This window comes from Myotis yumanensis, unplaced genomic scaffold (genome assembly GCF_028538775.1).
Source record: "Myotis yumanensis isolate MYYU_CA2020_CCGP unplaced genomic scaffold, mMyoYum1.0.hap1 SCAF_17, whole genome shotgun sequence".
Taxonomy (NCBI): domain Eukaryota; kingdom Metazoa; phylum Chordata; class Mammalia; order Chiroptera; family Vespertilionidae; genus Myotis; species Myotis yumanensis.
Window position 1 is genome coordinate 30,130,697 of NW_027223768.1, and position 25,826 is coordinate 30,156,522.

Here is a 25,826-nt window from a genome sequence, read left to right on the forward strand (position 1 = left end):
AGAACGGCAAAGTCAACAAGATTTTCCACACAGTGTGATCGACATCAAACGTTCTCTCCCTTCATGGACTGCAGACTCCTTGAGGGCACCAAGCAAATTCTCAATATCTGTTGCTTTGGCACGTGTAGCTCAGTTGGTTGGGCATCCTCCCATGCACCAGAGGGTGAGGGCACAACCCGGGGTTGCAGGCTCCATCCCTGGCAGGGGATGTGCAGGAGGCAGCCAATTGGTGTTCTGCTCTCACATAAATGTTTCTCTTTCTCTCTCCCCCTCTTCTTTCCTCTCTCTCTCTAAAAGTAAAAATAAATACCTGCTGAGTGAATCAACGTGTGAATAGTACATGGTACTAAGGCACCAACACCTCTGTCTGCTCTGGCAGTTTTCACTGTACACTGCATTTTGAAGACAAAATAACTCAAAAGTAGTTATTTAACACATCAACTTTTACATGTAAATACATAAGATCAACACCAACAGATAGAAATGGGGCTTCGCCTCTGAAATAAGATACCTATCAAACTGTAGCACAACTATTCCCATCACCTTTCAAGAAAACAATCTCTCCCACTACCAGCCCACACATAAGCCAGATTTCTTTATTTGGACACATAAGCAATCCTGTGCATATAATTCTTGGCTCCTTCCAGAAATTGAAAACAGGAAATCTTTTGCATGTGTAAGTGATATGAAAGTTTTGTTGTCTGAACGTCAAATGGACAGCGGCAATAGGCAGTGGCTTTCAGCTTGATACTGTATACGTACGTATAAGGAACTTGCTAACGAGTCACAAGGCCCTAATGAGGCAGGGCACTGCCCATCGAGGATGAGTGTAAGCCTGAGCTAAAAGGGTGTTTAGAGGAGACTGAACCATCAGACAGGAAACTGGAATGGGTGACCTTACAGGTTCCATCTGGCCTCAGCCTTCCTGTTTTAGTCCCTTTTGGGAAGCATCTCTAAGAGTGAATTCTAACTCGCACAGCAGTGTTCTTGCCTGATAACCACCAGCAGATTAGAGGACGGTGCCTGGGCTGAGGCTGCCCTGATGGTTTATTATTAAGATGATGACTGCTGTTCTTGGTGGAGCCTCACAGTGCATCAAAATGAGGCCCCTGGCGCCTGGCAAGATGGTGCTGAGCATGTTTACTCACGGAGCCACACACTTACATATCCCGGAGTTCAGCAGCCCCTCTGACAGAGAAGGGGCCAGGCCCACACAGCATGTCCGTGGCAGAACTCAGACCGGAACCCACAGTAGGTCCCAGGATTTGTTCTGTTCTTCCAGGTTGACTGCCTCTGGAAGATCTGGTCCTTCTCCCCAGGCTGACCTTGGCTGTTTGGGAGCTAGAGTTATAAGAGGCAATGGACTGGGGCCAGAACCTGCATGTGCCACACAACCAGTGAGCCAAGTTTTCAATCCACAGCTCTTATGGCTGCCGAGCATGACACATGCAAGACAGTATTTACATAAAGTTCCACATTAAATCTCAATCCTTGTCTTAACTTCCATTTACAACCTTCAGAGGACTGTTTATCCCATTAGTGGGCTGCCAACTCACAGTGCTGTGAGGCATTTAAAAAATGCTAGCATTTGTCCACACTAGTAGAGTTGCAAAAGAATTGATTATGTATCTTTGTGCTCACTACACCCCACACCTGGAGGGTCACTCTCAGTTTCAGAGCCTACTTCAAAGAGAGCCCGACAAAGAGGAGAATGTTTGGAGGGTACCAACCAGGATGAGAGGATCTGAAAGCATACTGTTGGAGGGGATGACACAGGAAACCAGGTAAGTTTAATATGGACAAGCAATGGGTCAGAAAACACGATGGAGTAATTGCATTTTCAGGTCGATTTAGTGTGATTGTGATTATAACCAAATGGGCTGCCTTTGAAAGTTTCCTGTTCACTAGATCAGATTTCCTTGATAGCATCTATCCATCAATCCATCCATGCACCCATCCCTCCATCCATCCATGCACCCACCCCTCCATCCATCCATCTGCCCATGCATCCAGCATTTGTGAGCAGTGAGTATAGAGAAATGATCAAGTTGTAATCCCTCTTTCACTGGGGAGGGAGAGGGGGGCGGGGGGGTGGGGGCAGTGCCGAGGGAAGACCTATAAGTGAACAGGCCATTACTGCATCGTGTGATCAATGGTGGGTCAGAGGAAGACGTGGAGCATGGGAACCTGTGAGGTGGAGAGAGTGACATCCAGGTGGGCTGTTCAGAGTAAGGGATCCTTGACCTAAGCTGAGCGTTGAAAGTTGTGGAAGAGTTGGTCAAAGGATGAGTTGGTGAATACAGAGGATGTAGATAGATGAGAGTGTGTGAGTGAGTGAGTGTGTGTGTGCTGACACTGCAGGCAAAGCAAGCAGCCTATAGAAACAGAGACAAGAGGACGTAAGTCTCATGGGGGGGAGGGGGGGGACGGGGGGGTGTCTGTAAATAGTTGGGTATGACTGAGGGCAAGGGCATAGGGGCAGAGGCCAACTGAGAGCAGGGCAGAAATAATCATGGTAATCGTGAATGTTTATCGGGTGTTCAGTGTGTGTTAGACCTCATCTAGACCTCCCAGCCGCCCTGGCAGGACTGTATCATCACCGTCTCCACTTCACAGTGGAGGCAGCGGAAGCCCAGAGAGGGCAGTAACTCGCCTCAGGGTTCTCAGCTGGAAAGTGGCTGAGGCGACACCCTAACCCAGGAACTGCGGCTCAGAGCCCACGGGGGTCAGCGCTGCCTTCATACTGCCTCTCCGAACATGCTCGTATGTCATGGGAGTTTACAGTTCATCCTAAGGGCACTGGGGAGCCATTAAACCCATTTAAGCAAAGGAATGGCTGGACAGAGATTTGCCTTCTAGAAAGATCCCACCTGGCCTTCATGACGCAGTGAGGAGGGGCAGGGTGAGGTGGAAAGGCAGGTGTGGGAGATGGCGGTGGTCCTGCTGAGAGGGGCCTGAGGGGCCTGAGCCAGGCCTGAACCAGCAGGGACGAAGGTCACGGCGGACCTCCCATTTCTTCCCTCTTCCAATCAAGGACTTCACTTAACCTCCTAAAAACGGTATCTTTGGACAAGGTCTGGGAGATGGCTGCATAAGGAAGAAGCTTAAACACATATTGGCTGGGTTTTGTTGTTTTATTGGGGAGTTTTTGTCTCGTTTTGTTTTCTGCCTGATGCTCCTCACAATGTGTTATTTTCGTCTTCTGGTGTGAAAATATTGGTTTTGTAATTTCATACTTTAAGCATTTTTCCAAATCGTAAGTGAAAATCTCCACTGTGGAACATTTTTCTTAGTAGATAAAGTCTCCACCCTCCCTACTACTGAGTCTACACTTGACAGAAACAAAGACGTGACACCCCGGTTAAATGCCCCAGACCTCAAATCAGATTTCCAGCAAAATCCACCATCAGGTCAGGGTGGCTGTTTCACTCCCTTTGTGAGAACATTCGCTTTGACTAACAGTCTCATTAAGGAGTTTTTCCCAAGGACAGGGAGTAGGGACACCTCCCTGCATGTCACTGAGGCCAACAGGTGGAGGACAAAAGGCGTGCCCTCAGATGACAGATGATAGAAAATGATACCTGAGTCGAACACCCATGACTCTCGAGTTTGCAGAAGCCCTAACTTTCGAGCGATGAAAACTACAGAAAGGGTACTGTTAGGAAGAATTATAATTGCTGGTGGCAAATCCTCTGTAACTGACAACCTCGGAAGCTGGTGGGATGTATAGGAAACACTGCTCTTCCCCTAAAATGAAGGTCTGTGTGTAGACCCTGACCATCCGGTCACCCAGTCTCTAGATAAAAGCTCTAATTATTAAAAATGTAAATGGCACTTTCAACATCTCCAGAACAATCTGTCAAAATGAGTGAAGAAGAAATGAGGAGCTGATTGGAGTGGCTTCATTATGGGTAAGCATTCAATCATGTCATCTTAGGAAGAATTCAGAAATACGCCCTTTAACAGGCTGCTATAGAGATTCATTTCCCTTAGTGTGAGAATACTTTGTGTCTCTATGATCTAGCTAGCAACTGTATTAATTAACACCCTGATAATACTTCTACCATTAGGGATAATTTGAAAGGATAAGAAATTATCTTGTGGGTTTTTTAATATATATTTTATTGATTTTTTACAGAGAGGAAGGGAGGGGGATAGAAAGTTAGAAACATCGGAGAGAAACACTGATCAGCTGCCTCCTGCATACTCCCTACTGGGGATGTGCCCGCAACCAAGGTACATGCCCTTGACAGGAACCGAACCTGGGACCCTTCAGTCCGCAGGCCAATGCTCTATCCACTGAGCCAAACCAGTTAGGGCTAAGAAATTATCTCAAAAGATAACCTATGCAAAGTGCCTATTTCATAAGAACAGAAATCGTAGGGTTGATGGGAGGGACAAATATGTGAGAATACTAATTCAAGAGAATAAAATCCCTATCTCAGTTTTCAGAACTAGAGAATTTTAAAGCTGAGGAGGATCTTAAAGATTCTAATTTACCATATAACCATAACTAATGGACATAAGACACTGGGGGGTAAGGGAGGGCAGGGGCTTGTCAAGGGCGGGGGGGAAAAAAAGGACACTTATGTAATACCCTTTGTAATACTTTAAGCGAAAAAAAAAATAAAAATAAAAAAATAAAAAAAAAAAGATTCTAATTTATTCTCTTTTTGAGCATTAAAGGAAACTGGGGTGTGGCCAGCCATGAACTCATTTTCAGGCACTTCAGGGGCACAGAAAGGTGGTTGGCAGGGCAGGGTTTCCATGTACGATGTATCCTTCCCCAATACATCTGAGCATGACCACATCAGCCTGATGAGGCTCCCACTGGCTAAGACTGGGACAATTTGAGCCCTAAAAAATTAAGTACAGTAATGAATTATGAACCGCTGAAAAACAGAAAGTGCTGCAACCATATAGATAATAAATAGAAAAACAAGTGGAAGGAGGGCTCTTGTTTACAGCAGAATGCCAACTGGTAAGTGCCAAAGTTGAAAAGTCATCAATTTGTAACTTTCATAGTAAAGACTGGCTCAGGCAAGGATCATCCATAATTTCTAGGGAGAAATTTTGAAAAAGAGCAGGACATTTGTATACTCTTAAAGTACCTCCCACAGAAAATGGATTAGTTGCAAGGCAACAATAAAGTAACTATACAAAGAATGAATGAGACACTGAAGAGTGTTTGGTCTAGTCTTCAAGTTGATGTATATGAGCATCACCAATGAGAACAGGTGGACGCAATTGTGCCTCCAGAGGTGAGACCTTATAAAGGACACATTTCTTATGCAGCATTCCTGCTCCGAATGCATCATCTGAGTCTAGTCCTGAGGAAACATCACCCAAAGTAAGAATGGGGACAGTTGTATTAAATAAGGGACAACCGCACTCTTCACCGTCGTAAAGAAAGGCCGTGGGAATGCCCCAGTTTACAGAAGGCCCTGGGACTAGCATTCCATGGCAGTCTAGCACTTTCCATTCTCCCCTTTGGAAGAAATCAGGGCTGGGGTTAATAACAGGGTTGTCATTCCTTAAATGGATAATGCAAGGGTGGAAAATCAGAAGGCTGTTTTTATGTGCTTTCTAATTCCCAGACCTCTTATATAACCTAGCCCATGCGGAGTCCAGCAAAAGTAAAAAATAAAAAAGTAGCCCTGTCCTTGGAGATGAGCCTGCAAATCAGCCACAATGCCATTTTGTCTCTGGGCTTTGCTTCTTGACTAAATTTTCCCCCCGAATTGTGAATTCACAGCATTCTGAACACAGCTTTTGCTCTGTGGCCAAAATGGGTTTATCACTATACTATCGAAATAGATTTGTATTATAGCAATGGATTGGTACTTATACTATCCTACTTTGGTTGCTGTGTCTTTAACCCCCTTTCCAACTGAACTTTCAAAATGCAATTCGTTTGGAGATGTACAGTGCAATAGAGTAAAAAAGAACCTTCCTTCGCTGAGCTGTCTTTCATCTGAGGTCCTCGTTCATTTAGAAATTAAACATCCATCAGATAATATCACTTCTCCCACTTTGTATTATAAACATTACTTATCTGGATCATGGTTATTACACATAATCAGAAAGAGACCTATTTTCACACCACTTTCCCTAACCCCACTTCACGGATGAGGCCATGGTGGCCCAGGGGCCCACAGCTGACTTAAGTTCCTGCAGGCAGGAAACAGTAACTCGGGGTTACGCTCCTCCCATGGCTCCGAGAAGCACTCTCTCCACACTTCTAAACAAACGTGGAGCATCGCTAGATTGCTGCACTTGCAAGGTCTAGCTCTCCAGCTCATCCCGAGAATCACTAATATGGCTTGACTCATTACATTTAATTTCCCACCATTGGAATAGTCCCAATGCTCTCATCATAGTGGAAACAGAGGTTTGTGGACTTCGTGGCAAAACAACAGTACAAAGATTCACAGTGCCAAAGGGTCACCAAAACAAAGGCTAGTGTTGTTATGATTATGCATCAGTTAAATTTATTGGTGGCAAATGTATTCATGTCGGACAATGTGGATAAAAAATAGCCCTCCCTGTGGCCCCCGTGTCTCTAAGCACGAAAGAGACTAGATTTACACAGCGCAGTAGCTTTGGAGAATAGCCTCTGGTTTTGAACCCAAGACGGAAGCGGAGATCTGCTTGGGCGCATGAGGGAATGAGAAGAGAGTGATGAAAAGCTACTGTTGAGGGCATATTACACCGTTTAAGCAGTGAGAAATTCATTTACTAAATCGATTGAAGCCTGAAATCTAATTAAATCTAAAAGTGGTATCAACCTGAAATGCTAATAAGTTCACGCTCAATTGTATACGAGGAAGCTCTGCCGTGTGTGCCTTTAATAATGCATTACCTGGCGTGTTTTTTTTCTGTATTCATTAAAGTTGTGCGGCAACGTGACGTGAATAAGTTCTACACTCAACTCTGTATGCAAACATCTCCACGCGGGCAATTGGCTCGGCCGCCTTCCCCTGCCCAGTCAAGGTGCATGAGGTGTGGTTCTCCAGGGCCGTGACCATGGCTACGAAAAGGAAACTCGGAACTTAGTAAGAAAGCACACACACCTTTTTATTCAGAAAAACAGAGAAGTGGTTTTCTATCTAACTATCGGTCCCCCATATTTAAAATAACTTAAATGTGCAAGACTAATAATTCAGAATGCCAAATGCTTTATAGAAAATAAAGCCTCAATCAGCTCAGCTTCCGGCTGGAGCATGTGGTCAGACAGGCTTCGGCAGCCAACAAGGCGGTCAGGTTCCAGGAGCAGTGTTCCATCTGCGAAGTGGGAGTGGTTGAGTGTGCTGGAAGATTCTTCCTTTTTTAATTGAGGTAACATAGGTTAATCACATTTTAGAAGGTCCATGTGTACAATCATACAATTTGATATCTGTATACTTTATTGCATGATCACCAACAAAGGTCTAGTTTCGTCCATCGCTACACATCTAACACCCTTTACCCATTTCACCCGCCCCCAATACCCCTTGGTAACTATCAATCTGTTGTCTGTATCTATGAGTTTCTTTTTCATTTGTTTGTTCACTTGTTACTTTTTTTTTAATATTCCACAGATGAGTGAAATCATACAGCTTTTGTCCTTTTCCATCTGACTTACTTCACTTAGCATAACACCCTCAAGGTCCATCCATGTTGTAGCAAATGGCAATATTTCATCTCTTTATGGATCATTAGTATTCCATTGTATATATGTGTCACATCTTCTTTATCCATTCATCTGTTGATAAACACAGGCTGTTTCCTTATCTTTGCTATTCCAAATAATGCTGTAATGAGCATAAGGGTGCATATGTCTTTTAAAATTGATGTTTATTTGAATAAATACCCAACAGAGGAATTGATGGATCATATGGTGGCTCTATTCTTAATTTTTTGAGAAATATCCCTATAGTATTCCATAGTGGCTGCCCCAATTTACAATCCCACCAACAGCATACAAGGGTTCCTTTTTCTCCACATCCTGTCCAGTACTTGTTTTTTGTTGTCTATTTTTAGAAGAGGTTTGTTGTTGCTGTTGTTGTTGAGTTGTATGAGTTCTTTAACATATTTTGGGTATTAATCCAGTATCAAAATATCATTTACAAATGTCTTCTCTCATTTGGTTAGTTGCTTTTTTTGTTATTGATGGTCCCCTTCACTGTGTGGAAGCTTTTTAGTTTGATGTAGTCCCATTTGTTTGTTTTTGTTTCCCTTGCCATTGAAGTCAAATCCACAAAAAAACATCGCTAAGATTGGTGTCCAAAAGCTTAGTGCCTGTGTTTTCTTCTATGTATTTTATGGTTTCAGATCTTATATTCAATCAAGTCTTTAATCCAACTTTGAATTCATTTTGTATATGGTATAAGATAGTGGTCTGGTTTTATTCTTTTGCATAAAGCTCTCCAGATTTCCCAACACCATTTATTATAGAGCCTTTTCTTTCTCCATTGCATGTTCTTGGCTCCTTTGTTGTAAATTATTGTCCATATATGTGTAGGCTTATTTCTGGGCTTTCAATTCTGTTCCATTGTTCTGTGTGTCTGGTTTTCTGCCAATACCATACTGTTTTGATTACTATAACTTTGTAATATAGTTTGAAATCAGGGGATGTGAGACCTCTGGCTTTGTTCTTTTTTTTCTCAGGATTGCTTTGGCTTATCAGGGTCTTTTGTGGTTCTATACAAATATTAGAATTATTTGCACAAGTTCTGTGAAAAATGCCATTGGGATTTTTATAGGGATTGCATTGAGGAAATAGATTGCTTTGGATAATATGGACATTTTAACAATGTTAATTATTCCAATCCATGAGCATAGAGTATCTTTGTATGTCTTCTTCAGTTTCTTTCAACAATTTCTTATAGTTTTCAGGGCACAGGTCTTTCACCTCCTTTGTTAAGTTGATTCCTACGTATTTTATTGTTTTGTTGCAATTGTAAATGGAATTGTTTTCCTGATTTCTCTGATAGTTTGTTGTTAGTATATAAAAACACAATAGATTTTTGTATATTGGTTTTATACCCTGCAACTTTATTGTATTTTTTTATTATCTCTAGTACTTTTGGGGGGGGAGTCTTTATGGTTTTCTATATTAAAAGGTTTGGGACATGCTGACTACAGCTACTGCTTAAGAGATTTTAGCAGAGTCTGAAGCCTGAGCCAGGACAGGCCATCCATATGGTGGAGGTGCCCAGCATCAGTAAAAGCTCCCAGGGAAGTTGCTGTGACCCACGTGAATGTGAATTACTGAAGACGCAAGCACCTTACAGCCACATGTGGCCATCGTCCAGGGAGTCTACAGTCAGGCATGTCAGGGAAGAGGAGCTGGAGGAGTCGTCTAGCCCAGTCCGGTGCCTCTCCGATTTTAACCTGTAGCAGGTCTTGTTAAAAGGCAGGTTCTGACTCAGTAGGTCTGGGGTGGGACCCAGGCTGCTGCATTTCTCACACGCTCCCAGGACAGACTGATGCTGCTGTTCCTCAGACCCCACTGGGGATAGCAAGGCTCTTACTCAAAACAGGCGTGTGTCGTACTAAAGCAAAATACCAAATGCAACACAAGTGCGGATGGCAGTCCCTGGCCTCCGGAAGCTCAGTGAGCCTGACACAATGGCTGCACTAACACAAGTTAATAGGATCCATGAATGAACAAAGCACCATGACGCTGGGCACGAGGGAAGCTCTGAGTGTTTGCTGATGTTCCCAGAATTACTGTATCACTCTTACTGTTATAGTTGTGAGGCTGTCTCAGAAGTTCTTCCCTCCCAGCCCTGCATCCGGGCTCCTCTTCCACGGTAAGAGACTAGGATGTCGTCTTCCAGCACCTCCCTCAGAAAATCCCATCCCCAATGACACAAAGCTGTCAGCTCCTCTTTCATATCAAAGTCTGAATTAGATCTCTTTTCTTCCTTTAAGTTTGCAACTCTCTCCCTCATCTGATATCAAAGACGTGGCACAGTGTCTGATACAATAATGATAGTAATTAAGAAAGGCGTACGTTCCTCGATCCTTCCAAGGCAGATTCATTCTCGAGAAAGCTGCCAGCAGACACAATATTATGGCACGCCATGTAGTAACACTTAATGAGAAAACTAGGGGGATAAAGAAAAAGGCACTGACAGTGGGCACACCTGTGTGTGGTACCGCTCGGCTGCCAGATCAAAATACTCGAAAATTGTGCCATGGAGACCTGGTGATCACCATTTCAAAGGGGAGTAACCATTTGTTCATTCAGCAAAGATATCCTGAGGGCCCACGACATGCTGGGCGCCAAGGAGGGTGCTAAGTAAGAGTGAGATCTGATCATTGCCCTCAAAGTCTGGTGGGGTGTAAGGAAAGAAGTGATTACTGTGGAGTGTGGCCGCTGCCGTGAGAAGCACAGGGCGTTAGTTCCAAGAGGTATTTATTATAATATCTCCCCTCTCGGGAGAGAGATCACCCAGTAATAATCAGCAGCACCCGGGTTCGAACCAGGCGGTGGGCCTCCAGATGCGGGCCCTCCATTTGGAGATGCTGGTGTTTCTCGCACGGGACTCCTTACCCGGCAAGCCTTCAGCCTGCGAGTGTGCTCAGTGACGTGCGAACTGAAATCATCTTCCACACGGAGAGAAGACGGAAAAGAGGCCAGAGGAACTGTCTTTGAAGTAAAAATAAACCCAGGAAGCCAAACATAATGATGGTTCATAAACTATGCTAGTCCCCGTCCACTTTGATAGATGCTAGTCTGTGTTTGGAGGAAAAGGCAAGGGGGTTCTGAAATATGAATGTTAGAAGAAGAAATATGGTTTCTGAGTCCACTGAGAGGGGATCATCAGAGAGAAGGAGTGTGAGGTAATAAAAATATCCAGCAGCTGAATATCCACTTCAGCACCAGGACACTGTAGCCATCCCCACCCAATGTGGCTGGGCCTCACAGTGATAGAGCTGGCAGGGAACAAAGACATCATCTCATGGCAAGAGTCTGCCTTTCACTCAACAGATGAGGAAACTGGGGCAAGCTCCCTCCTCTGAGGGCAGAGCCCGTGACCTCTCCACCTCCGTCTCCATCATGGGCTAGGAGCTGAGCCTTTACTCAGCCACTCCCCTCAGTGCCACTGCTTCCACACCACCCTGCCCTCAGGCTGACCGCGGTCACCTCTGGCTTTGTTAGATTTTAAAAAGCAAAAAAAAAAAGGCAAGAAACTATCACTTCCCAAGGACCTAGTATAGCCAGGCTCCATCAACCCTCCAATCACCCCATGAGGCAAGTGTTGTCATTATCTCCATTTTAGAGATGAAAAGATTGGCCCAGAGCACTGTGATTATTTGCCCAAGCCACACAGTAGCTGGCAAGCTCTTAATTACCAGGCTGCCTCCCAAAACAGTGAACTCTTACTAACGGCATCTTTTCCATCTTTTCTCCTTTAGGTTCATGTTGCCCCTGCTTTCTACCCAGCAATGCTGGTGGACATGGGGTACGTATACTTCACCAACTCCGTGCTTGCCATCCTGCCCTGCAACCTGAGGCTAAACATGATTCAAAGGCAGGACTCATGCAAAGCCAGCGGGTTGTCAGCATCTACCACGGGCCTGGACCAGCTCTCCACCTAGGGACTTAAACTCACGCAAGAAGGGGCTCAGGCTCCTCCCATCCCCAGCGCAAACTGTCCCCGTATTTTAAAGTCTAGCAGCCACCAACAGTGCCCAGATTCCTCTGGGATAAGCAATGATGCATGAGTGCGCCTGCGAACACCTGAGAGCATCATAATTCAAGAAATGCAGAGGACGCGCTGTGTGAGGTCCCTGAGATAATTGAAATGGACTCATAACTCACCAGCCACCGGGGGAAATTGTATCACTTTGCACACTATGATTCCGTAGCTTGAAATCAAATCAGGGGAACATGATCAGATTTCTAATTTGGAACCTTGGACACGCAACGTCATCTTTAATGACTCCTGGCGCAAAGGATGCTCATTACAGATCTCAGCCTACTGAAATTAAAATATGAAACCTAAAAATTAAGCAGGAAATTTTCAATTCCTCGGGTCCATAAGGCCACAGAAAAATCATACCAGCAGGAATACATATACTCCTTAGGGTTTTGTTATGCCTACAAATATTTGAACGGAAATTATAAGAAAGAGAAGAGCTAGAAAAAAAAATAAACAAACCCATCAGAGACCCTAACCTTTAGGTTTGGGCCATCTGGGTGAACAGCAATTTTTCATGACCAAAGTGAACTATCATGTCAGGCAACATTACACCTCTGCTGACAGCCAAATTTCATCTATGATGTACAGCTCAGATTCCCCTGATAGGGCAGGCTGCCGCCTCAAGTCCTCTCTCACTGCTGAGAGGCCTGAACGACAGTGCAATCAGTCAGCACCCTGCCCAGGGTGTAAGGCTCCTTTAAGATGGGAGGCTAAATATTCATCTCTCATCATCACTTCTAAACCCCGTTCAGGGTGGATTTTCTAGAAGTCTGCGTAATCATGAAATAATCTCCAGCGACTGTTTTCTAATCTCTTTCCTGAGTTATGGGTCCATTTCAATGATCTCAGGGACCTCCCCATCCTCCCTGTCCTTTGTGACACTGGTAGGAGTGGCTGCCAAGGCCCAGCAAAAAGATGAGCATTTCCAGCTTTCACATCTGCTCCTGACTCCATTTTTTACAGACCTGAACCCAGGAAAAGGGAGCAATTTTCTGTCTGCAGTGAGGCCTCAACAGGTGCCCCAGAAATATTAGTGTAAAGGTACGTGTAAATAGAAATTACAAACTCAAAACTTCATTTTCCCTTGACATGCATTCTTGCAGAGGAAAGTTAGAGAGAGGGGGCCAGGGGAAGTGGAGGGTTATGCTACCAGCCCCTGAATATGAATATGGTATACCTCCTCCTAAGGGTCAAGGAGAACCTACAAATAACACAAATGATAAACTATGAGGTTTATTCTTTTATCAATTAAAAACCACTCTTGCCCAGCCAGTGTAGCTCAGTGGTTGAACGTTGACCTATGAACCAGGAGGTCATGGGTCAATTCCCAGTCAGGGCACATGCCCGGGTTGTGGGCTCGATCCCTAGTTGGGGAGGGGGTCATACAGGAGGCAGCCAATCAATGATTTTCTCTCATCATTGATGTTTCTATTTCTCTCTCCCTTTCCCTTCCTCTCTGAAATCATTAAAAATATATATATTTAAAAACACCACTTCTTCTGAGCCTTAACTTGTGCACTACAGCTCAGAGAGACTTAAAATCCCTTCCTGCCTGGCCACTGTAACTCAGTAGTTGAGCATCAACCTATGAACCAGGAGGTCATAGTTCAATTCCTGGTCGGGGCACATGCCTGGGTTACGGGCTCGATCCCTAGTGGGGGTCATGTAGGAGGCGGCCGATCAGTGATTCTCTCTCATCATTGATGTTTCTATCTCTCTATCCCTCTCTCTCTGAAATCAATATATATATATATATCCCTTCCTTAATCCAGTTACTTAATGTGGAATGGCCACTGTGTAAAAAAAAAGAAAATGAAAGAAAGAAAGAAAAGAAGGTCTAGGTGTTGCTAAGTATAATTGGTAGACCAGAAAACCCTTCAAGGAACTAAAACAAATGTGAAGGGGGAGGGGAGTGTGCGGCCATGAATGGTAAAGGAAGCCAGGATCAAAGTTGAGGTCACTCCCTGTGAAGACCATATGTGTTATTTCATCACATGTCCTCGTGAGCCTTTCCCTTGGAACCAATCACTCCCAGGGGTCACCCCAGAGCCTCCCCCTCAGAGTAACTTTCATTATTGCTCTCTTGCCCACGTGTAACTGAGAGGGAGGAGAGCGTTTCAACAACCTGGGACTCCACTAACCAAGAGTGACAGAGGTCTCGGCAGACCTGCTCTCTCAGCTCTGTGGTTTGTATAAAACTGAGGGTCTTGGACGAAAAACTAAGTAATAAGTTAATTAATTAAAAAAATAAAGGACAAGAACAACCAATCTTAAAGTGAAATACAGTCAACTGTCTAAATTGCACCTTGTGACTGTCAGTGGGCTGGCATTTATGGACAGGGAGCCAGGAGCCTGGGGCCAGCGTGCCTGCCCAGAAGTCCTGGTTTTCTATGATGCCAGCGGACACTGGAGAGGCCCTTTAGAAGAATGAGCTTCCCAAGAAATGCATTAGTGCGAGCATTCACACCAAGGAGGCAGAGGCAACAGCTAGACGGATACCAGGCACTTGTGGAGTGGCCCCAAATCATGCTGAGCCCTGACCCATTTATTCAGTAAATTACTTTCACAACTAGGTCAAATGTTAACAGAGCCTTCCAACCACTCCCTGGCCCCCTGGCTAGAGAGAGCCCCTTTGCTAACCTTGCCATTAAAACTGGGCAACCTATGATATTCAATAAAGTAATTAAGGACAAATCCAAGCAATTACTTGGCATTTCCTGCAATAACCAGATGACATTTGTAATCCCAAAAAGCAAACTGGACCAAAAAAAAATGAGTTTTGTTCAAAGGCATAAATAAGTCTAGCATCCTATGTAATAAAGAGGCAATGTGCAAATTAACCCTCATGCTATAACGCCGTCACAAGATGGCAGTGCGTACGGGGGGGTGGGGCCAACGGTAGCTCCATGCGGCTTCCACCAGGGTTCCTGCGGCCTCACGGGGGTGCAGGGGTCCCAGCTGCTTTGTGCGACTTCTGCCGGGGTTTCCGCAGCCTCGCATGTGTGCCGTGGGGGTGGGGCCCACGGCTACTGCTGCGTGCAACCCAGAGGCGGGGAATCAGGGAGGCACTCCAGGACTCGGGGCCATCCCATGGCAAGCCGGCCACGTGGGGCGGGACTCCGGGACTCAGGGTGGTCCCATGGCGTGGGGGGTGGGGAGGGGCGTCCCGGGTCTTGTGCGATTTTGCACAATGGGTCACTAGTCTATAATAAGTGACTATGGGAAACCAGGATGTTGGGTACTAGCCACCCCCTTTCTAATAGCAGCAGTAGATATGGCAACAGTCACTTAGCCCTTCCCTTACCTGTGTCTCAGCTCTTCTGCCTACAGGAGTGAACTATGAGATGAGCCAAAATGGCAGCTCTGAGCCGGGACAAGACTATGGTGAGGTCAATGGAGGCGCCTAGAGAGCAAAACTGAAGCGGCATGGACTCCCTGGACGTGCAAGTCCCCACCCTGAGGTTCTTATCTTAGGTCTTAAACTGTTTGCTTTCTAAAGGGATTCTTTGCCTCCTTGAGGGATTTGCAAAAGAATTCTTTAGTAGCTAATTTCCAATTCTTTTGTGCACAGATCTTACAGAGCACTCCTACTGGGCAAAGTGAATTACAACAAAATTTAAACATACTGGAAGGGAAAGAAAAACAAGAGGCCAGCAAGGTCACCTGGAGGACAACAATCGGAAACAACAGGGTGCTAAGGGATCTTTCCCAAGGAAGACTCCAGGCCAACGTGGGGGTATGGAGCACAATCAAGAAGAGTAAGGAAATGTAGAATAAGCATCTATCTACCCATGCGCACCAAGTATAGGAATAAGGTATGGGTGAAAGCTAACATTGGTTAGCATCTACTATGTGCCAGATGCTTTAAATGCCTTAGCTTGTTTAGTCTTCACAACAACTCTTGGAAATGGGTATTATATTATTATCATTTAAGAAACAAGAAATGGAAACAGAGCGATTTAGTTCATTGCCCCAGATCTTAGAGCTAGTAATTGCTGACAATGGCCCATGCTATTATCCTGAGTCTATTCTCTTGCTGGACAGTCCCACATATACAAATGTCATTCTCAGCAATAAAATAATCACTATCTAACAGCATGTCCCAAGCTAGTAAGGAAGCACTTTAGACATAACCCTTGATGCGTTTGTCCAGCCTCAGTGACATACTTTCTCATCTCACATAGCATCACAGCCTGACAATATTTTCAAGAGGTCATCCTCTCAGATGAAGAAACTGAAGTGCCAATTGCGGCTTCAGTGAGGGGCAGAGATAGGAAGGTGGCCCAAGCCCTCTGAAGCTGACCAAGCCACGGCGCCTCCACGGGACCTATCATCACCCTTGAAGGGCTTAAGAAACCACTGACCTCCACATGCCCGTGAAACTGAACATGGTGCTGACACAGCGAGGGAGAGGCGGCGGCGTGAGTCCATCCAGGCGCATGAGCAGAGCTGGGATGCCAAAGAGCACCAGGTACTTCACGTAGAAAAAGAGCACCTGGGCCAAGGCCAGTCCTCCTGGAAGACAGAGGGACCCGTGAGACACGGCGACAGGAAGTTGGAGCCATCTCCTGGCAAAGATGCAACATTCCAGGAGATGCGCCTCCTGCTCACATTCCGCCACCCACCCCCTTCTTCCCTTCAGCACCCACATTGATAAAGTCTCCCACATGGGTTTTGATCAGGGAAACCTTTGGATTAACAAATGAGGTGGGGGCCCAGCCAGCATGGCTCAGTGGTTGAGCGTCAACCAATGAACCACACAGTCACGGTTCGATTCCTGGTCAGGGCACATGTCTGGGTTGTGGGTTGGATCCCCAGTGTGGGGCGTGCAGGAGACAGCTCATCAGTGATTCTCTCTCATCACGATGTTCTAGTTCTCTCTCCCCCTCTCTCCCTCTCCAAAATCAATAAAAAATATATCTTTTAAAAATCAAATAAAAAATCAACAAATGGGGTGGGGAACACCCAATGCAATATGCAGATGATGTATTCTACAACTGTACACTTGAAGCTATATAATTTTATTAACCAATATCACACCAATAAATTCAATTAAAAAGAAAAAAAGTTGAAAAATAAAGTAAAATAAATAAACACAAATACAAAATTCCCTTTATTATTGTGACAGGTTATAGGATCTCTTAGCAGTCATGCTTCTGCAGATACTAGAAAAGGGCACTAAATATATATACATAGATATATAGATATATATATACACACACACACACACAACTATATATATATAGCATTTTAAAAAACTATTAGAAAGGGAAAGTCCTTCCCAATTCCTTTCAACCTTACATAAGTTCACACCCAGTTGGATGACGAGAATCAAAGAGTTAAATCAACAAAGGTTAGCAAAGATGTGAAGATACTGGGACCATCGTAGACTGCTAACAGGAGGTAAAATGGTGCGGCCACTTAAAAAAACAGTTTGGCAGTTCTTTAAATGATTAAACACAGAGTTACCATATGACCCAGCAATATACCCAAGAGAAATGAAAACAAATGTCCACACAGACACCGATACCAAACATTCATAGCAGCATTGTCCACAACAGCCAGAAACTGGGCGGAGGGTGGCGGGGGGGGGGGGGGGGGGGGGGGGAGGCAACAACTGTCCATTGACAGATGAATGGATAAACAAAATGAGCTCTACCCACACAATAGAATATTATTCTGCCATAAAAAGGAGTGGAGTACTGATATATGCTACAACATAGATGAATCTTGAAAACATTATACTAAGTGAAATAAGCCAGAAACAAAAGGCCACATGTTGTATGTTTTCATTCATATGAAAGTCCAGAACAGAGACACAGAGACAGAAAGTGGATTAGTGATTGCTAAGCATTGGGTTGGTGATGGGGGTGGGGTGGGGATGGAATTATGGGAGGGTGGTAGTTAAAGGATCGGGATTCTCTTTTGAGGTGAAAATGTGCAAAAACTGGCCATGATGGTTGCACATATCTATGAATAAACTAAAAGCCAGGAAGAAATCAGCTATATGTTTCTGCTTGAATTTTGATGCTTCAGTGTAATTCACTTTGCCCAGTAGGAGTGCTCTGTGAGCTCTATGCACAAAAGAACTGGAAATTAACTCCTAAAGTATTCTATTGCAAATCCTTCAAGGAGGCACAGAATCCCTTTAGAAAGCAAAGAATTGCCTCCATAATGTAGCCAACAAATTCAGAGCTTCATAGTTCAACTTTGTCTAAAAGAAAGATAAACCAATTTTATGTCATCCAAGAAGTTATCTGTACACTGTTACCCGGGCACAACAAATATGGTAGTGTTTTAAGGGATGTTGGGGTTGGAGGGGTGGGGGCAGGGAATAGTTGGTGTTTTAAATAACTGGTGCAACTTGCTACCCTTTACAATGCCACATTGCTAAGCAGGCATCTCTCCCACTCCGAAAGCATGCACCGTGAAATTATCTCACCCCACATGGAGTATCTGTAATTGAACAGCCAAGTTCACGGTAGTAAATCCCAGAGTAGCTCTGAATTCATACTGCATTCATTTTATATAAGCTCAGGATTCTAACCCAAGGAGAAATTGTATAAAAATTCTTTTTTTCTACTATATCTTAATGAACATTAGAATGTTTGATGCCGCCAAAGAGTGGGAAAGGAAGAGGATCGTATGCTATCTGACATTTGTTTGTGTTTCCGGTTTTCAAAATAAACATCGGATGTCAAATGTCTTATCCTACTCCCCTCACTGGGATGTAGAAGGAGAAAAGGCAACTGGCGGACTTTTTTAGCATTTCATTATCCAGATGTTATCTCAACAACAGCTGGTGTTTAAACACTGAGCTGAAAAGCCCCCTGACTACACCCACTTAGGAGATAGGTTCCTAAAACTTAACTCTAATGTACATCCTCCGAGCTTTATTCTATCTTTGCCATGTAAGAACAACTACTTTTCAATCATTTTCACCTCCCCCCTCTTCACTCACTCTCAAGCCCCTTGCCAAAGCTCTTTTGATCCCCATAAAACTCATATACCATGGTGAAACACCATTTAATAATGAATTTTTTTAAACGTCGTCTTTTTGAGCTCCTTCAAAAACAAAAACACCCTTGCCTGGCCGGCGTGGCTCAGAGGTTGAGTGTCAACCTATGAACCAGGAGGTCACAGTTCAAATCCCAATCAAGACATATGTCCAGGTTTCAGGCTCAATCCCCAGTGTGGGGCATGCAGGTGGCAGCCAACCAATGATTCTCTCTCATCATTGATGTTTCTAGCTCTTTCTCTCCCTCTCCCTTCCTTTCTGAAATCAATAAAAATATATTTTTTAAAAAAACACACATAAATTACCACCTGAATCCTAGGCTCTATCAAGTTTGGGGTATAGTTACCCCATATTTTGTCTCTTTATAAGACTCTGAAGTTCAAAAGAAAACAGTGAGTGGAAACATATACATTTGTCTAATGCCATAGAATGCACAACACCAAGAATGAGCCCCAGTGTAAACATCATGATGTGTCAATGTCGGTTCCTCAGTTGCAATCCTCTCTGAGGGAGGATGCTGACAGTGGGGAGGCTGTGAGTATGTGGGCACAGGGATTACATGGGGTATCTGGGTACCTTCCTCTCAATTTTGCTGTGAACCTCTTAAACTGCTCTCCTTCCCTCTCACGGGAGAAAAGTCTGAAAGCAGGATGTGTCCACGGCCCCAGGGATCCAGGTGGATCGTTACTGGCCACCCATTCACTATGAATCCCAAAGGCCTGTGGCGAAAACCGATATTTCTCCTAAATTCCAAAACTGTATATGACATCACCCCTGGACCTCTCCCCTTCACCTCGCGCCTCTGGCCCCCGGGGGCCTCAAGAAGGTCTGAAGAATGAATGAGTGGGTAGTGATTTCCGCTGCCGGCGGCGTAATGAAGCTTGTTGAATTGATTTGAATTAAATGACCATCATTTTCTCATTGATCACAAGTTGAGTTGAGGACAGTTCGCACTTAAATAACACTTTCACAATCATTGAGCCCATCTAAATGCCCTTAATATGCCCGGTGCTATCAAAGTTGATGACAGTTCAGGACTAGAACATTGGGCTTCTCTCTCCTAATCAAAAGTAATTCATTACAGCAGTGGGGGGTGGAGGTCGGCATCATCTAAATCTGAGAGTTCAGGGGGACTGGCCCGGAAGTGGGCTGCTTTGAAGCAGGAGTTGGCTAGATACAGGACACCTCAAGCAATGGAGCGTGCAGAGCACAAGGGTGTGAACCAGCCCAGTGTAGGGAATAGGGATGTTGTGGGGGAGGGACAGATAAGCAGCACAACTTTATAGTAGAAGACCTAAGAAACCAAGCAAGAAAGGGAGATGATTTGCTTTGTGTTCATAAAAGATCAGTCTGTAAGGACACAGGGGATCGTTTTTGTTCCTGAGAGAAGACAGACAGGAGGAGACAGAGAAAAGGGCAGAGCAGTGTGGCCGGAGACCAGGGCCTGAGTTTCAGACGTGGCAGAGGAAGCAGGGGGCTCCAGTTGTCAATTTTAAGTTGTCTGTGCGGCTCTCTTCTCAACACACCTCCTCAAACACACACACAGCTCTGTCTGAACAGATTTTTGTTTGGTGTGTGTGTGCACGCATGTGTGTGTGTGTGTACAGATCAAGTAAAAGAACCAAGTACCATGTGGTAATCAGGGCATTGCAAGATGATCCCTAAACAGAATGAATCCCACAGAAGCAAGAGATGAGACAGAGGCGGCCATGGACTGCAAGTCTTAGGAGAGCCCCGGGCTCTGCCCAGCCCAGGGAACGAGAGGCCAAGTCCACTCAATCTAGAAATGAAGGGGGCGGTAGATGACTCACTGCTAAAACCCAGTGACACTCTCCCCTACAGTCTCTACATAAAAACATGTTCTAGCCCCAGCTGGTTTGGCTCAGTGGATAGAGCGTCAGCCTGCGGACTGAAGGATCCCGGGTTTGATTCCGGTCGGGGGAGCATGCCTGGGTTACAGGCTTAATCCCCAGTGGGAGGCATGCAGGAGGCAGCCAACCAATGATTCTCTCTCATCATTGATGTTCCTATCTCTCTCTCCTTCTCCCTTCCTCTCTGAAATAAATAAAAATATATTTTTAAAAAACAAACCAAAAAAAACCCATGTTCTATATAAAACCTGAAAACAAAGAGTAAATTAATATATATATTTTTTATTTTGCAGGAGAATTTCATGAAAACTGAAAGTGATAAAACTCAGGGATACCATGGAAACTGGGATAAGAATGGCCACTTCGGTGGACCACCTCTCTCTGGTCAAGAAACAGCACCACCTCTCCACCCCCCCCTCGATACCTTGTAAATTCACCAGGAGAGGCTGAATACGAGGCTAATACAATTTTGTCCAAATTGAATTTCTCAAATGACTACCTAGCTTTTACTGCCACCTCCTGGCCCTTTCTGGTATGCCTATTCTGAACCACTGATACTAATAGCCACACACATAATACATCAATTATTACATTAAAGAATCCCTGGCTGCCGGGAGCTGGTCCATCCTTGCTGTTTCAAGGGACCTGGCATATATGGCATACTGTTCTTAATATGTTTGCTCACCTTCTTGGCGCTATGTGTTTTAACCAAGGTCACCTCTCCGAGAAAGGTGGTTTTCCCAGGTAGGGATTTTCCCCTGAAGTTAGGGAGGGGATAAAACTCCTTAACTAAGTGCCAGGCGGGTAGTTAATCACTTTAACTACAAACAATCATGCTTGAGCTACATAATCTTTACTCCCTGGAATGGAGATAAGAAACGCCCTAACTTTTGGAATAGAAATTGATAGGATTAAAATCAACTGGTATAAATGCAGATGTAACAAGACAACAGAAGACAGAACCTAGAGACAGGATTTGGCTGGAGATCCTAGACAGAACCTAGAGACAGGACTTGGCTGGAGATCCTAGACAGAACCTAGAAACAGAACCTAGAGAGAGAACCTGGCTGAAGAACCTAAAGACAGAACCTAGAGACAGAACCTAGAGAGACACAGAACCTAGAAACAGAACCTAGGGAGAGAACCTGGCTGAAGAACCTAAAGACAGAACCTAGAGACAGAACCTAGAGAGACACAGAACCTAGAGACAGAACCTAGCGAGAGAACATGGCAAAAGATCCTGGACAGAACCTGGCTACAGAACTTCGCTGGAGAACCTGGATAGAACATGGCAAGAGAACCTGACTAGAACCTGGTGACTGAACCTGGACAGAACTTGGCTGGAGAACCTAGCAAGAGAACATGGACACAGAACCTGGCTGGAGATCCTAACCAGAGCTTGGCTGGAGTTCCTAACCAGAACTTTGGCTGGAGATCCTGGCTAGAGGTCCTGACTAGGCTGCTGATCAACTGAAGGCTGTCTTCGTGTCATTCCTTCTTCGCCGACTCCGTCCACACCTTTGGGGACCCCTGGACCCGCTGGGGCTGGACCCCAACACCTGGCCAAGCCCTGGCCAGCGTGGCTCAGTTGGTTGAGCATCATCCCCTGCACGAAAAGGTCACCTGTTCAATTCCCAGTCAGAGCACATGCCTGGGTTGCAGGCTTGACCCCCGGGAGGGGGTGTGAAGGAAGCAACTGATTAAAGTTTCTCCCTCACATCAATGTTTCTCTCTCTCTTTCCCCCCCCCCCCTTCCTCTCTCTCTCTAAAAACATCAATAAAAATATATATTTTTTAAAAAATAATCTCTGGCCAATGCAAAAATTCTCAACAAAATATTAGCAAACTAGATTCAACAATATATTAAAAGGATTATATATCATGACTAAGTGAGTGGTATATCCCAGGGATGCAAGGATGGTTCCACATCCATAAATCAGTCAAAGCAATACGTCAAATTAACAAAATAAAGGATAAATGCCATATTATCTTCTCAATAGATACGGAAGTATTTGACAAAACTCAGCACCCTTTTGATAAAAACTCTCAGGATCTAGCAGAAACATATATGATGAACCCACAGCTGCTATCATACCTGATGGTGAAAAGCTGAAAGCCTTTCTTCTAAGATCAGGAATAAGATAAGGATGCCCACTATCAGCACTTCTATCCAACAAAGTATTCAACATAGTAGCCTCATGTTTTCCTATAAGAAGCCTTTTTCTCTCTAGGTCAGCCACACAGAAAATCAAATTACTCACTCAGAGAGTTGCTTAGTGAGGAAGAAATCAGGGCCGGGGCATTGGCCAGAGGACACAACTATGTATGGCATCCAGCTCTGAGAGATGGAGGCGTCGGCCCCACAACAGGGCTATTCTGCCACTGGCCATGACAAAGCAAACTGCTGAACAGAGTGTCCCTTCCCAGTCACTGCTTTAACAGGAATTGTCAGGGCCTGCCTCCTGGTGTTTCCCCGTCTAGTTCTCCCCAAACCACCTCCCCTTCCGGTTGGCAGACTCTCTGCATGAGTGTGATTAAAGCCTCCGGTGAAGCTGCCATCAGATCCACAGCTCTGACCCACGATGCCCGACCTAAGAGTCTGCTCTCAGGGACCGGCTGTGTCCTCCCTGTCTCTAAGCTGTTGGAGGCACCCATGGTCGTTTCATGCACTTCCAATAAACGGGTCATGACGATGTCCATTTGATGAATGATGAGAAGTTTCCAAAGAGTTTGCCCATCTACGTCACAGATATTCCTCTCAAGCACCCTTTGGGGTTCTTTGGGCAAATACTATGATCCTCATTTTACAGAGAAGGACAGCGATTCAGAGATTGTAGGTGGTTTTTCCGAGGTTCCAGAATGAGCGGACAGAGGGTTAAGACTAAAACTCAGATCTCTTCAGACCCCAGGTGAGTGTACCGAGGGCACCTGCTCTTCCCAGTGAACACAATGGAACTTGCCTGACCGCCTGTATTATCTGTATATGACAATTATTCACAGAGTGTCAATTAGCAGCTGTGTCATGTCTGGGTGCCGGGACACCATGACGGCCAATTTAAATAAGGCTGCTACTTCCATGGGACGTATATTCAACCGTGAGAGACGGGCAACTGCAGCTGGCGCCGAGCCCCGTGTGGAGGATAGAACAGGTGACGTCAAGTGCTGGCTGGCTCTTTCTGTTTGAGTCACCAGGGGAAGCTTGTCTTAGGAAAAGGCATTGACGCTGGGATGGGAAAGACAAGTTGTCACACGACGATGAAGAGGAAGAGCCCTCCTGCGGGAAGGGACAGCTAACGAGGAAGGGCAGAGGGCAAAGGGGCGGTGGCAGGAGACATGTCAGGGCAGTGGGTAGGAGCCAAACCTCCTGGCGTTTTGTTATGGAAGATCAGCCGGGTTTTACTCGAGTACCGGGTACCGTGGGAGGCCATCACTGCTACAGAACTGGGCTGCCTTTCAGTAAGTCACAGCGCTCTCCACCAGCCACTACACCCCCGAATCCCCAAGTCTGAGCCTCAGTCAGCCCACAGTGGCCAATGCACCGCGCTTCCAGTCCTGTGCGAAGAGACAGTGTGTCCATAATCTGGTAAGAAGTACCTGAAAAGCTCAGAACACAATTTGTCATGAGGGAGGAGGAAGGTTTGTCCTGTCTGAAAACCCATATCCCTAAGTGGTAGGTTTATAGCCCCAGCATTGGCGCAAACCAAGCTGCAGGAGGCGCTGGCTTGTCTCTTGGAAGAGCTCAGTTGGAAATGCTGGAGACAAGGCCAGGCTCCAGCCCACACCCACCTGACAGCAGCGTCTCCCTCAGGCCCATCCTGCTCCCCCACAGTTCACTGCTCAGATGGCAGCTGACAGCTGCTTTCTCCGAACACAGACACAAAACCCACAGCCGTCCTATGGCAAAGGGATGTTAAAAAAACTCACAAGGCAGGGAGCAGCGAAGGAGGATCAGGAGAAGAGAATGATGGCCCGAAGGTGGGGGATGCACACCTTCTAAATAGAAATCCGCTGACTGAAAACACAGTCCCCACTCTCTAACTCCGCTGACACTAGGAATGAAAAATGGCCCTCAAGTCCGGTTTGGCAATAAGTCACTAAAGCCTCTGACCTAGGAAATTGACCTCAGGAAACCATCAGGGATGAGGTTCAAAAGGCTTCTGCAAATGTGTCCATGGAGGCATCTATATATATAAAAGGCTAATATGCAAAGTGTTCCCTCCGGAGTTCGACCAGGAGACCGGGAGTTTGCTCACTCGCTATGATGTGCGCTGACCACTAGGGGGCGGCGCGGAACATGGGGGCAACCAAAGGTGGCGCTGAGGGAGCGAGGGAAAGAGGAGGTGGGGAGGCGGGGAGGCGGGGAGGTGGGGAGGTGGGGAGGCGGGGAGCCTGATCGGCTCTTAACGGCCAGGCCTAGGGACCCTACCTGTGCATGAATTTCATGCACCAGGCCTCAAGTTATTTATAACACGGCAAAATTGTAAACAGTGATCAGCCACAGAGAATCGTTAACTAAATAACAGCAAAGTCATAGAAGGGAACACCATACAACTGTTAAAATCATACTCTAAGACACAGAATCTAAAAGAGGACAGGAAGAGATAAACCGAATAACTTACAACTTATATACTTATATGCATAGCCCATGGACACGGGCAATAGGGTAGTGAAGACCTGGCTGGGGCGGAGAGGCTGGGAGGAGGGAGGGGGAAAAGGAGGGATGGGAGATATCTGTAACACTATCAACAATAAGAGATATATTTAAAAATGAAAAAAATAGAAGAATATTTCATCACGTAAGGGGAAATTCAGAATATATTAAGTCTAAGAAGTAGATAGTAAGGAAAAAAAAGGACAATGAGCGAACCCTTGTAAATAAACTGCACGAGAAGCCGAAGGCAGTGGGAAGGCAGGAGTGGGTGCCTGGGGAGGCTGCACAGCTCCATTTGCCACTGCCCGCGCGCAGCTGGTGTGCTCACTGGTGAGCAAGTGGCCGTTACTAAAAACTCATTTGGGTAACAGCTGGGCGTCAGGAGGGCGCAGAGAAAAACAATCAGGAGAGGGAGCAAGGTCCCTTCTGGCAGAGACCCTGGGACCTGCACCTCCGTGAAAACAATTACTGAGCGTCCTGCGTGCAGGTTTCCCATTCAACTCCCCAGGAGTCCTCATCTGCAATTCTCAGATTCTCAGGCCATTCAGCCACCAGCTGCTGATCTAAAATCAACTGCACTTGTAAGACTT

The 25,826-nt window shown here is 45.4% G+C and overlaps 1 protein-coding gene across 2 annotated transcripts in view; it reads right to left on the reverse strand.

Annotated features, from left to right (window-relative positions):
- HHAT (hedgehog acyltransferase) overlaps positions 1–25,826 on the reverse strand; it is a 163,543-nt gene that overhangs the window by 89,014 nt on the left and 48,703 nt on the right. For both annotated transcript variants that reach the window (XM_070395775.1, XM_070395773.1), the window contains exon 8: positions 16,061–16,211. In XM_070395775.1, coding sequence (XP_070251876.1) covers positions 16,061–16,211 — 151 coding nt within the window. The remainder of the gene's footprint in view (positions 1–16,060; positions 16,212–25,826) is intronic.